At 44.1% G+C, this 13,538-nt stretch overlaps 1 protein-coding gene and 1 pseudogene across 3 annotated transcripts in view; one reads left to right on the top strand and one right to left on the bottom strand.

Moving 5' to 3' along the window:
* The first annotated feature begins 648 nt into the window (after positions 1–648).
* LOC131253608 (ribosome biogenesis protein YTM1-like) overlaps positions 649–13,538 on the top strand; it is a 90,960-nt gene continuing 78,070 nt past the window's right edge. For 2 of the 3 annotated variants that reach the window (XR_009175268.1, XR_009175264.1), the window contains exon 1: positions 649–997. Coding sequence is in view for 1 of the 3 variants with exons in the window: in XM_058254677.1 (XP_058110660.1) it covers positions 813–997 (185 nt within the window). In the remaining 2 variants the exon portion in view is untranslated. The remainder of the gene's footprint in view (positions 998–13,538) is intronic. The other variant, XM_058254677.1, reaches the window with a different exon arrangement.
* Positions 5,803–7,756, bottom strand: LOC131253625 (uncharacterized; annotated as a pseudogene).

Here is a 13,538-nt window from a genome sequence, read left to right on the forward strand (position 1 = left end):
TGGAGCTCTGTATCGGCCTAATTTTAGCTCAAACTAGGCCCCTATAGTTATGTGGACCCCACCCAAACCGGGCGCGTATTGGCTACTGACAAGTCGAGTAGCGAGATTAATACTGAAGTGACCTCACTAAGTTATGTGGACCCCACCATGATGTATGTTTTGTATCCACGCCGTCCATCCATTTGGAGAGATCATTTTAGGGTAAGATCCAAAGAATGAGTCACATCCAAAGCTTCAGTGGACCCCACCAGGGAAAACAGCGGGGAGAATGACACCACCGTTAAAAACTTCTAAAGTCCACAAAAGTTTTATATCAAGCTGATATTTGTGTTTTCCCTTCTTTAATGTCTTTTTTAACTTTTGAACAGGTTGGATTTCGAAAAAACATCATGGCGGGCCTTAGGAAGGTTTCAAGTGGGCATCAATCTTCCCGTTGTTTTTTCTGATGGGATCCACTAAAGCTTTGGATCTGCCTCGTTCTCTGTGTCATGCCTTAAAATAATATATCCAAATGAATGGACGTTGGGGATACAATACATACATCACAGTGGGGTCCACAGAACTTGGTGACGTCACTTCAGTAGCGAGTCTCGCTGCTCAACATGTCAGTATCTAATCCGTCCGGCCCAAACCGCGCCCCCCGAATTCCAGCGAACGTCTCAGTGCGCCCCACGTGGATTCCGACCGCACGAACTTCGGGTTACCAATTTCTCCGTCGGGCCTAACCTCCAATAAAGGCAAGCTAAGACAAAAGGAGGTCTGTACTCGGTTCTCTACTTCGAGGGTTTACTGGAAATTTTCGAGCTGCAGAAATGGGGAATCAACCGAATACTCCTTCCAACAATCAGAGAGCGACTACCGTGTTTGATCTCGACGTTGATGCTCTGTCCCGCTGCGTGCGAAATCTAAGCCTTCAAGACCTCTCGAGGATGGCCATGACCTGCAAATTCTTCCGGGGAGTCGCATATTCCGATTCGATCTGGCATGGTTGGCTAAGGTACCTTCCTTGCGTGCATTGGATCGTCCTTTTCTCTCTCTCGTTTTTTCTCCTCCTCATCCTCATCATCATCATTGTCATGATTTCCAAATGCTGTTTGTTTTCTGAATTTGGAGTAGTAATTGAATTTGAGATGTTGGGAGAATTACTTGATCTTATTATGAAGAGAGAAGAAACGCGGCGACAGTTTATTATGCCTGGCGAGGTCGATCGGGCTAAGAGTATGCTAGGTGGGCCCCATTGTGAACATGTCATAGCCTAGAAATTTTCCCTGTCCACTAATCAAGGTGGCCAATTCATACAACTAGATCAAGGAAGAAACTATTTGCAACAAGATTCAATATACCACATTGAATTTCGAACCACAATAGAGAAGATTACATGACTGTGACCCTGCGAGCAAGCTCGACAGTCCTCTAGTCTTAAACTAGAGATCACTGCCACCACCCCAATAACTACCATAGAGATGTAAGAGAATTTACTCAAAGAGAATATCATGTTGGCGTGAGCCGTAAACAACCAATAGAGTTGTTGGCATGAGCTAAACAACCAAGAGAGATTTTAGCATTGTAAACAACCAAGAGAGTTGTTGGCTTGAGCTAAACAACCAAGAGAGATTTTAGGCATTTGAAATCTGTAACATCCTGTAGCATGAGTGTAGGAAGACAGAATTTGTTGACATGGTATCAGTGAGTTTTTTGGTGGATACATAGTTAGCAATTGGATACCTCGATCTTCGTTCTTCAATATCTGGAGAGTATCTGTTAGGTGGCTTGCCACGATTGTACCTGTGAGGTAAGACATATCCTGCAGATGCATCTATATCATCGGTATGTAAGGGTGTAATAACAATACTTACCTCAGGAGTATTCTCAGGAGATGATTCGGCTGGCACTTCAGAGGGAGGGGATATAGGTTCGGTCTTAGATGTTGCATGCTCTACATTAGGATATATCTTGGCTTCACAGTTCACAACGCCTGAGTTATCATTCGGCCCACCATGCTCCTGCGGCTCGGCGTCACAGTTCACAACGCCTGAGTTATCATTCGACATCTCATGTTGGAACCAATTCAACTCTTCATTATGTATCTCCCCCTGAAGAGTAGAAGTAGGTGCCGGAGAGGAAAAGAGCATATCAGTTTCCAAGAATTGGACATCCATAGTCACATAGAGTCTGCGAGTGGTAGGATCATAGCACCGGTACCCTTTTTGATGGACGCCATAGCCCAAAAACAAACACCGACGTGCACACGGATCAAGTTTAGTGCGCTGGTTCTTGTGGAGATATACATAGACGACACACCCAAAGACGCGAGGAGGAAGCATTGGTGCGATAGGTAGTGACACATAAGTAGAAAGACATTGGAGTGGTGTCTTAAAGGATAAAACCTTGGAAGGCATTCGGTTGAGAAGATGGACAGCAGTTGAGACGACATAAGTCCAAAAACGTTTGGCCATATGAGCACCGAGAAGCAAAGCACAAGCAGTCTCAAGAACATGTCTATTCTTCCTCTCGGCGACACCATTCTGTTGAGGTGTTTGTGAGCATGACGTTTCATAAATTAAACCATGTTGAGTAAAGTACACTTTAAGGTGCTGATTGACATATTCTCCACCATTATCAGAGCGGAGAACCTTCATGGTGGCACTGTACGATATCAATATGAGGGGGAGTGTTAGGGTTGTAATACAGGAAGTCAGAACTCGTTTGGCTCTGATACCATGTCAAAAAATTTTGTCTTCCGTCTTTTTCATTCAATCGTAGGTTATATAAAAAAAAAAAAAAAAAAAAAAAACAAAACCTCTTTGCTATATAATTCCGTTTCCTACACTCATGCTACGGGCTGTTACAAATTTCAAATGCCTAAAATCTCTCTTGGTTGTTTAGCTCACGCCAACAACTCTCTTGGTTGTTTACAATGCTAAAATCTCTCTTGGTTGTTTAGCTCACGCCAACAACTCTATTGGTTGTTTATAGCTCACGCCAACACTCCCCCTCAAGTTGATGCATAGAGGTCTCACATGCCTAACTTGTCAAGTGAGTTGTAGAAGTCCTTGCTAGATACAGCTTTTGTAAGGATGTCCGCCAACTGATCTTCGGATTTCACAAACGGAAACCTAATTATTTTTGCTTCAAGATTCTCTTTGATGAAATGTCGATCTACCTCCACATGTTTAGTACGATCATGTTGAATAGGATTGTGAGAAATGGCAATTGCAGCTTTATTGTCACATAATAGATCCATCTCGGAAGGGGGGGCAAGCCCGATTTAAGTGAGTAGCTTTCTTAGCCAAAGGAGTTCATAAAGACCCTTAGCCATTCCCCTAAACTCAGCTTCAGCACTTGACAAAGCTATCACTTTTTGTTTCTTGCTTCTCCAGGTTACAAGATTTCCCCCAACATATGTAAACTATCCTAAGGTGGACTTTCTGTCAGTGATATTACCTGCCCAATCCACATCCGTGTATCCATAAACCATCGACTGACTGTTATGTTTTGAGAACATAAGCCCCTTGCCCGGGGATGACTTCAAGTATCGAAGTATTCGAATCACTGCTTCCATATGACTCTTACTTGGATTATGCATAAATTGACTTACAACACTTACAGCGTATGCAATATCTGGACGAGTATGGGAGAGATAAATGAGTTTACCAACTAACCTTTGATATCTTCCTTTATCTGTTGGTACTTGATCTGGGTATTCTCCAAGCTTGTGATTCTGAACCATGGGGGTGTCTGCAAGTTTACATTCCAACATCCCTACTTTGGTTAGCAAGTCTAATATGTATTTCCGTTGGGAGAGAAATATACCTTGCTTAGACCTGGCAACTTCAATTCCCAAGAAATACTTGAGTCCTCCCAGATTTTTCATCTCGAATTCAGTTGCTAATTGCTTTTGAAGTAGAGAGATTTCTTCTTCATCATCTCCTGTAATAATCATGTCATCTACATAGACCATCAAAGCAGTTACCTTGCCCAACTGATGCTTTAAGAACAAAGTATGGTCAGAGTTAGTTTGTTGGAAGCCATATTTCTTTATTGCCAAGCTAAACCTTCCAAACCATGCTCGTGGTGATTGCTTCAGTCCATACAACCCTCGCTGCAATTTACACACCACTCCATTCTTTGAAGATGCTGTATAACCTGGAGGAACATCCATATAAACCTCTTCTTGGAGATCACCGTTGAGAAAAGCATTTTTTACATCAAATTGATGCAAAGGCCAATCAAGATTTGCTGCAAGAGACAATAACACCCTAACTGTATTCAACTTGGCTACAGGTGAGAAAGTCTCCTGATAATCGACACCATATGTCTGCGTATATCCCTTCGCTACCAGTCGTGCTTTGTACCGTTCAATAGATCCATCTGCTTTGTGTTTAATGGAGAACACCCATTTGCACCCCACGGTTTGTTTTCCTTCAGGTAATGGAACAAGAGTCCATGTATCATTTTTAAGTAGTGCCTCCATTTCTTCCTCTATAGCTCGGGTCCATCTTGGATTTGCCAATGCCTCATGAACACTGGTAGGAATCTGACATATGGAGAGTTCCTGTGCAAATTTCTTGAGAGGTTCAGAGAGTTCCTTGGTGAATACATAATTAGTAATTGGATACTTCGACCTTCGTTCTTCAATATCTAAAGAGTATCTATTAAGTGGTTTGCCACAATTATACTTGTGAGGTAAGACATATCCTGCAGAAGCATCTATATCATCGGTATGTAAAGGTGTAATAACAGTACTTACCTCAGGAGTATTCTCAGGAGATGATTCGGCTGGCACTTCAGAGGGAGGGGATATAGGTTCGGTCTCAGATGATATAGGTTTGGTCTCAGATGTTGCATGCTCTACATTAGGATATATCTCGGCTTCACAGTTCACAACGCTTGAGTTATCATTCGGCCCACCATGCTCCTGCGGCTCGGCTTCACAGTTGGCTTCACAGTTCACAACGCCTGAGTTATCATTCAGCCCACCATGCTCCTGCGGCTCAGCTTCACAGTTCACAACGCCTGAGTTATCATTCGACATCTCATGTTGGAACCAATTCAACTCTTCATTATGTATCTCCCCCTGAAGAGTAGAAGTAGGTGCCGGAGAGGAAAAGAACATATCAGTCTCCCAGAATTGGACATCCATAGTCACATAGAGTCTGCGAGTGGTAGGATCATAGCACTGGTACCCTTTTTGATGGACGCCATAGCCCAAAAACAAACACCGACGTGCACACGGATCAAGTTTAGTGCGCTGGTTCTTGTGGAGATACACATAGACGACACACCCAAAGATGCGAGGAGGAAGCATCAGTGCGGTAGGTAGTGACACATAAGTAGAAAGACATTGGAGTGGTGTCTTAAAGGATAAAACCTTGGAAGGCATTCGGTTGAGAAGATGGACAACAGTTGAGACGGCATCGGTCCAAAAATGTTTGGGCATATGAGCACTGAGAAGCAAAGCACGAGCAGTCTCAAGAACATGTCTATTCTTCCTCTCAGCGACACCGTTCTGTTGAGGTGTTTGTGAGCATGACGTTTCATGAATTAAACCATGCCGAGTAAAGTACGCTTTAAGGTGCTGATTGATATATTCTCCACCATTATCAGAGTGGAGAACCTTCATGGTGGCACTGTACTAAGTACTAACCATAGCATGGAATGTTTCAAAGGCACTGAAAACCTCATCTTTGTGTTTCATCAAGTAGAGCCATGTCATACGGGTACAATCATCCACAAAAATAACAAACCAACAAAAGCCAGACATATTAGTAACAGGTGAAGGCCCCCATACATCAGAGTGAATTAACGCAAATGGAGTTTCACTTTTAGTCATGCTTAATGGATAAGTAGCGCGATGGCTCTTAGCTAAAATACAAGTGTCACATTTCAAATCAGAGGCCTGTAAATGCTTAAACAGATCAGGAAAAACATGCTTCAAATAAGGAAAAGACGGGTGTCCCAAGCGTCGATGCCACAACCAAAGTAGTGTCTCTTTATCAGCATGTGGATGGTTCATGTTATTGGCCTGGCCGATACTGATGTCTTCCACATAATATAATCCCCCCCTCTTAGTACCACGTCCAATTATCTCCTTGGTGAGAATATCCTGAATAAGACAGAAATTTGGATAAATAAGTACAACACACTTAAGGTCTGCAGTAAGTTGACTTACAGACAACAATTTATGGGATAGAGACAGAACAAGTAAAGTATTAGATAAATGCAAGGATGGAGATAAGGTCACAGAGCCAGCTCCAGTGACTGGTGAGATAACACCATTTGCATTGGCTATGCTGGTGCGTCGCGGAAGAGAGGTCTGAGAGAAGTCCGAGATAGCAAATGTCATATGGTCAGTGGCCCCGGAGTCGAGAAGCCATGCATTACAGTCCGTCTCTGTGGGAGGTGAGAAGAGCAAGACCAGGGATACCTGAGTTCAAGTTGGGAGGAGCATCCGTGGACGTTGCAGCTGGTTGTATAAGAGAAAGATGGCTCTGCAGTAGCAACAACAACTGTGCCTGAACTTCCATTGGTTCCGGTTCCATTAGGATGTTTACGGGCTTGAAGATCATGCAACCAATCAGGGTACCCATGCAACTTAAAACAGTTTTCACGTGTGTGTTTCTGGTTTCCACAATGAGAACATTTTTTCGCATCAGTAGAATTCCGGGTCTTGGAAGATTTACCAGGGGCAGAAGTGCTTAACGTAAGGGCTTTGGAGGCCAAGACAGCTCCCTGGAGCCCATCGGTGTCATGGGAAGTCATAACTTGCTATCGAATAGCTTCCCGTCTAACATGCGCATACGCTTGTTCGACAGTAGGAAACGGTTTCATCTGTAGAACATCAGCCCGTATTTTGTCTAGCCGATTATCAAGACCATCCAGAAACACATAAACACGGTCTTCCTAGATGATCCGATTATAGTGCTGAATATTAACAGAGCATTCCATAGGATTTGGCCGGTGGAAATCAATTTCACGCCATAAACCTTGCAACTCAGTGTAATATTTTTCCAGCGAGCCAGCAGCTTGCTTCAGTCGTGTCACATGCCGTCAAAGATCATACACTTGTGAGGTATCACTACCATCAAAGAAGGTAGTTGCAATGGAATCCCAAACCGCTTTTGCCTTAGGAAACCGAATAAAATTGCCAATTAAGGACGAATTCATGGAAGAAATTAACCAACCTTTAACAATGACGTTATCGGTGCGCCACTTGCAAAAGGAGGGATCGGTTGGTAGCGGCTGGGGAAAGTCGCCGTTAGTGTACCCCAGTTTGTCCTTGCCATAGATATACATCTCGACAACCTGGGACCACAGTGTATAGTTGGAACCATCCAACTTAATGCCGATCGGAGCAGCGGATGTTTCAGTGGTGATGGTCGGGGTCCGAGTGCTGTTCAAAACCTCGGTCATCCTTGTAGTCAATTCAAGGATAGAGTCAGAGAGATTGGACGTGCCGCCAGAGGAGTTCGGATCATTAGAGTCCGCCATGAACGGAGGTATAGTTAGGGTTGTAATACAAGAAGTCAGAACTCGTTTGGCTTTGATACCATGTCAAAAAATCCTGTCTTCCATCTTTTTCATTCAATCGTAGGTTATACACAAAAAATAAAAAATAAAAATAAATAAATAAAACCTCTTTGCTATACAATTCCGTCTCCTACACTCATGCTACGGGATGTTACAAATTTCAAATGCCTAAAATCTCTCTTGGTTGTTTAGCTCACGCCAACAACTCTATTGGTTGTTTATAGCTCATGCCAACACTCACCCTCAAGTTGATGCATAGAGGTCTCACATGCCCAACTTGTCAAGTGAGTTGTAGAAGTCCTTGCTAGATACAGCTTTTGTAAGGATGTCCGCCAATTGATCTTCGGATTTCACAAACGGAAACCTAATTATTTTTGCTTCAAGATTCTCTTTGATGAAATGTCGATCTACCTCTACATGTTTAGTATGATCATGTTGAATAGGATTGTGAGAAATGACAACCTTTAACAATGGCGTTATCGGTGCGCCACTTATGAAAGGAGGGATCAGTTGGTAGCGGCTGGGGAAAGTTGCCGTTAATATACCCCAGTTTGTCCTTGCCAGACATATACATCTCGACAACCTGGGACCACAGTGCATAGTTGGAACCATCCAACTTAAGTTGGAAGACAGAAGTTTTTGACATATCATTCAACTGTATCTTATGCATAGGCGTAAGCCTTATTTTTAGTGAGTGCTTACAACCTTCAATGAAATCTACGGAATCTAAAAATAAGATTCTTAGCTAGTCAAGATCTGTAAAATAAGAAAGCACGTAAATAAGAATCTCTAAAATAAGAAAGCACTTTAAATAAGAAAAATATAAGATTACTTATTTACTAATATAAAGATATGAAAGGAAAGGAAATTAGAGATACACTAAAAAAGGAAAGTGGGCCTTTTCTTGTGCACGCATGTTTTTTTTGAAAGATGAAAGATTCTTTAAAAAGAAAGGGAACTACAAGGAGAGAGTCTGCTGAGAAGGCAGACAGCTATAACACTCGTAAAAAGAAAAAGTCATGACCATTTAGGTCCTTAACATTGGAGGCCTACTCGATCATGGATCGCTTAGCCTTAGTTGCAACCACCCCAGGATTATTGGAAGAATTCCTAAAACATCTACTATTCCTTTCTCCCCAAACTGACCACCAGACGGCTAGAACGGACATCCTCCAGATAATCTTTGCAATTCCTAAAACATCTACTATTCCTTTCTCCCCAATAGTCTTTGCCTTTCCTAGTTGCACCCTGTGCCACGCCTGAAGAAAACGGTTCACCTCACACGGAAAACACCAGTTTAAGTTGAACTGGAGCATGATATCAGCCCAAATGGATTGAATGAAAGGGCAATGCAGTAGCAAATGGTCAACTGTCTCTTCTGCCTGCATACAACATAAGCAAATGTTGGGGAGGACCATCCCTTTTTTCCTCAAATTATCCACCGTTAGGATTCTCTTTTTGCCAGCCAGCCATCCAAACGCAAGGACTTTCGGGGAAGCTGCGTATTTCCATAGAAAAGAAAGATTTGCCATGGGGTCGGACTGCTGCAAGTGCATTTGATTATAGAGGGTTTGAATCGAGAAGGAGGATTTATCAGATTTCCAGAAAATGCTGTCTTCTGACGTAAGAGAGGGGGCAGCATTATAAATACATTCCAGAAGACCCACAAAATTTGGAATCTCCCAATCTTGGAGACCTCTTCTGCATGTCACATTCCAGACTATTTTTCGGCCAACTTCAGCATAATGATCAGCTACGTACGAAACTTTGGAAGTGGCAATATGATACGAGATTGGGAATCTGATTTTAAGCGGCTGATCCCCAATCCAAATGTCGTCCCAAAACCGAATTTTGGCACCATTGCCGAGCACAAATCCAAAACCAGAGAGGACCTCCCTTTTCATTTTCATAATATCTTTCCATATATGAGACACCTTGTGGGACGACGATTCCTTAACCCACCAGCCCCCAGGAGATTTGCCGTATTTACCCTTGATGATGGAGTTCCAGAGTCTTCCATCTTCAACCCCTAGCCTCCATATCCACTTTCCGAGTAATGCTTTATTCATAGCTTTGAGCTCTTTGACCCCGACTCCCCCATCAGACAAGTGGAGACAAACCTCCGCCCACTTTAGGAGGTGAAACTTCTTTCCAACTTCCTTACTGTGCCATAGGAAACCCCGCCTCACTTTATCGATGGTCTCCATTACCGATGCCGGACATTTGAGAAGAGACAAAGTAAATAGGGAGGTTGGAAAGGGCAACTTTGATTAAAGTGAGACGACCACCTAGAGAGAGGTATCGACTCTTCCATCTCGCCAGATACGACTGAAATCTGAATATAACTTTATCTCATAAAGTTTTGGAAGGCTTACCAACGCCTAATAGAAGGCCCACGAATGAAGACGGCAGAGAAGCAGCGGCACAACCAAAGATTTGGGCAAGTGATTCCACCTCCGCACTCTCCATGTTGATCCCAATTTTTTTTGATTTTGCGAAGTTCACCTTCAAACTAGAAACCGCTTGAAAACATTGGATAGTGGTTCGAAGATTGACCACCTTCTCAATCGAAGCTTCGGAAAATATTAGGGAGTCATCCGCATATTGAATGTGAGTAATCGGCCTTGGCATACCTGTAATTCTCATTCCACTTAAGATGCCCTCCTGTTGTCCTTTAAGAAGCATTCTAGACAAAGCCTCCCCCACAATTAGACATAAGAAAGGGGAGAGGGGATCTCCCTACCTCAGACCTCTTGAGCTTTTAAAGAATCCCTTAGGGGAACCATCTAGTAGAATGGAAAAATGAGCCGATCCAGTGCACTCTCCCATCTAGGTTCTCCACTTATCCCCAAACCCCATGCGCTTTAACATGTACTGCAAGAATCCCTAGTCTACATGATCGTAGGCCTTTTCGGTGTCCAGCTTACATACAAAATGCTTCAGGCCCGATCTGAAACTGGCATCCAAACATTCGATAGCACTGAGAGCCGCGCCTACTATTTGTCTACCTGCTATAAAAGTGCTCTGATTTTCAGAAATGAGCTTCCCAATAACCTTCCTCAGATGCATTGCCAAAACCTTCGCCAGAATCTTATAAGGCCCCCCCAACAAGCTGATTGGCCTAAAATATTTGGGGGAAGCGACACCTGGCATTTTCGGAATCAAAGCTATGAAAGTAGCCCCTAGGCTAATAGAGATCTTGCTCCTTTTTTGAAACTCATTTAAGCATTCTGTAACGTCTGATTGGATCACCTCCCAAAAATGAGTGTAAAATGAAATCGGGAACCCGTCCGGTCCAGGGGCCTTATTAGCCCCTAGAGAGTTGACGGCCCGTTTAATCTCCTCCTCTGAAAAAGGAGCTTCCAACATTTCTACCTCCACCTTGGTAATTCTGTCGAACTGAATACCATCCAGCTTGGGCCTGCCCCGCTCTTCTCCCTTAAGAAGGGAGCTATAAAAGGAAACCATCTCGTCGGCTATCTTGTCTTTTTCTTCTATACGAACCCCGTCCACCAAAATACTACTGATTCTGTTATTCCTCGCGTGCATGCTTGCCATGGAGTGGAAAAAACGCGTATTCCTATCACCTTCTTTAATCCAAGTTATCCGAGCCTTTTGCTTCCGAGATATCTCTTTTTCAAGGGCCTTGCTAGCAATGGATTGAATCAACTAAACTCTTTTGGCCTGAGTTTCAGAAGACAATATTTCTACTTCAGCCTGCGCATCTGTATTTGACAGTTCAGCTAACAGCAATTCTGATTCCTGCTCCTTGCTTTGGAGCTCGCTCTGGTACCATTGTTTTAACTCTTTCTTCAACATCTTTAGCTTGGAGGACAATCTGAAATCAGCAAAACCTTTTACCTGGAAACTTGCCCACCAGTCAGCTACCTTTTGCGGAAACCCTGTAATTTTGAGCCACGAGATGTCAAAACAGAAGGGCTTGGAACCCCAATTCTGCTCCTCCACTTCTAGAGAGATAGGGCAATGGTCTGACGTGGTCCTGGGGAGGATAGATTGGGAAGTTAGGGGGAATTGATCTATCCATTCTGTAGAAACTAGGAACCTGTCCAGCCTACACTTCGTTGGAGCCGCTCTCCCATTTGACCAGGTAAATCTGGCCCCAAGGAGAGGTAAATCCACTAACTCCTCTTCAATCCAGCAAGAAAAGGAGTTCATCGCTGTGGAAACTGACCGACGATGTGATTTTTCATTTGCGTTTCTGATAATGTTGAAATCCCCTGCTATGCAGCATGCTCCTATGAGCTTCTGTTTGGAGGCAGAGAGCTCTTCCCAGAAAATCTTCCTGTCCCCTTCCCGAAGAGGCTCATAGACTGAGGAGAAAAGACGTGTGAAACCTGATGAAACGTGCTGAAGTAAAACCGAAACCAAGAACCTGCCAGTCCAACTGCTAAGGGGCTGCCAATTTGAAGACTTCCAAGTGATGAGAATTCCTCCTGCACTGCCATTGGAGTCTAGTGCAACCCATTTCGCATCTGCAGCCTTCTAGAGGGTGCCCATCAGTTTGTCATCAAAACCGTTGCTCTTGGTTTCCTGGAGACAGATAATATCTGGCTTGTATCTGTCACAGGTTTCTTTTATAATCCTTCTTTTCTGTTTGGACCCCACGCCCCTCACATTCCATGAAATCAGCTTCATTTGGGAATGGAGCTTCCCCGAACACACTGGGACGAAGCCCGTTCGATGGAACTTCTGAATATCTCTGCCATATCACCAGACTTTGCAATTCCCTATATAGAGTTGATTGACGACCTTTGGGCAATTTCTGTTCTGTGAGAGGTCTTCCGCTGGCCTCGACACATTGGAATAACGCTATAAAATCCTTCGGATAGTCGCCAAACGATAGCCCGAGAGACCTGCCCACACGACCCATAGCATCTCTAATCCATTTCTTATTGTGGATCTTATCAAGGAGATTTGTTCTTTTCGAGTCTGTCATTAGGTGTGAAGCTTCTTCAACTATAGCCAAGTCGATTCCCACTCGAGACTAGAGAGGTTCTGCTTCTAAGACCTCTAGATCTAGATGCTCTTGGAACAACTCAAGAAGACCGTGATTTGACCAATCGCATACGGATGATGGGGGGGAGGATCGTACCGATGTCAGCGATGGCGGGTTGTCGGAATAAAGAGATCCTTGATCGATCTCAGGGTTGTCAATTCTCTAGATCATCTTTCTCGGATGAGTTTTGCTCTGCGGAAGGAATTGCTGCAGTTGAGAGTGATCGACGTATGAAGCAGCCTTGCATGTAGAAGTAGGATGTAAAACGAGAGTGTCGATCAGAATTGATGGGATCGGTATTAGGCTTCTATCTGCTGTCTGGTTTGATATGGTGGGGAGGTTAAGGTTAAAAAACCTCGGATCCGATGACTTGGACCCGGAATCATTGAGGCCCGACGGACTGCTATTGTGACGTAGCGTACCCGAACTCCGCTATCCAAATGGAGGATGTAATTGGATCTGGGTCCGAAACCCGGTTTGAGAGCGCTAACCTCGAGCCTCCCGCCTTCTGTTTCAGACACGCCACGCGTCTCTGAAATGCCACGCGTCTTAGACCCGCTAGCGTTACAGCCCGATCGACGATAGTTACCAACTTCGATGTTTCCACCTGTCGCCATCTCCGAGAGACTCGATGTGGTGATGCCACTTGTCCCTAATCCGCTGTTAGCGTTAGGATGAGCGCACATCTCGACGCCACGTATCTGACGAGGCGACTTTGCGCTGACATCCGAATTTAATGCTGTAGAGCGAGGGTCATTTGCTGAATCCAATACTCTGCGGGAGTACTGTAATGGAAATCGTGCTCCGCTCCAGTCGCCTTTGCCATGCCGGAAACGAAGGAGGGTTCTCTGGCACGCCAGAGGTCACTCCACCTCGGAAGTGGGGTCTGTTTTTGCTCCCGCTGAATAGGGAGGATGATCTCCTTGTACTCCATTGCTACCTGAATCTGAGTCGGGAGAGGGTCTCCCTTCTTCCTTCGCACCCTTGTCCT

The sequence above is a fragment of the Magnolia sinica genome, chromosome 1 (genome assembly GCF_029962835.1).
Source record: "Magnolia sinica isolate HGM2019 chromosome 1, MsV1, whole genome shotgun sequence".
Classification (NCBI taxonomy): domain Eukaryota; kingdom Viridiplantae; phylum Streptophyta; class Magnoliopsida; order Magnoliales; family Magnoliaceae; genus Magnolia; species Magnolia sinica.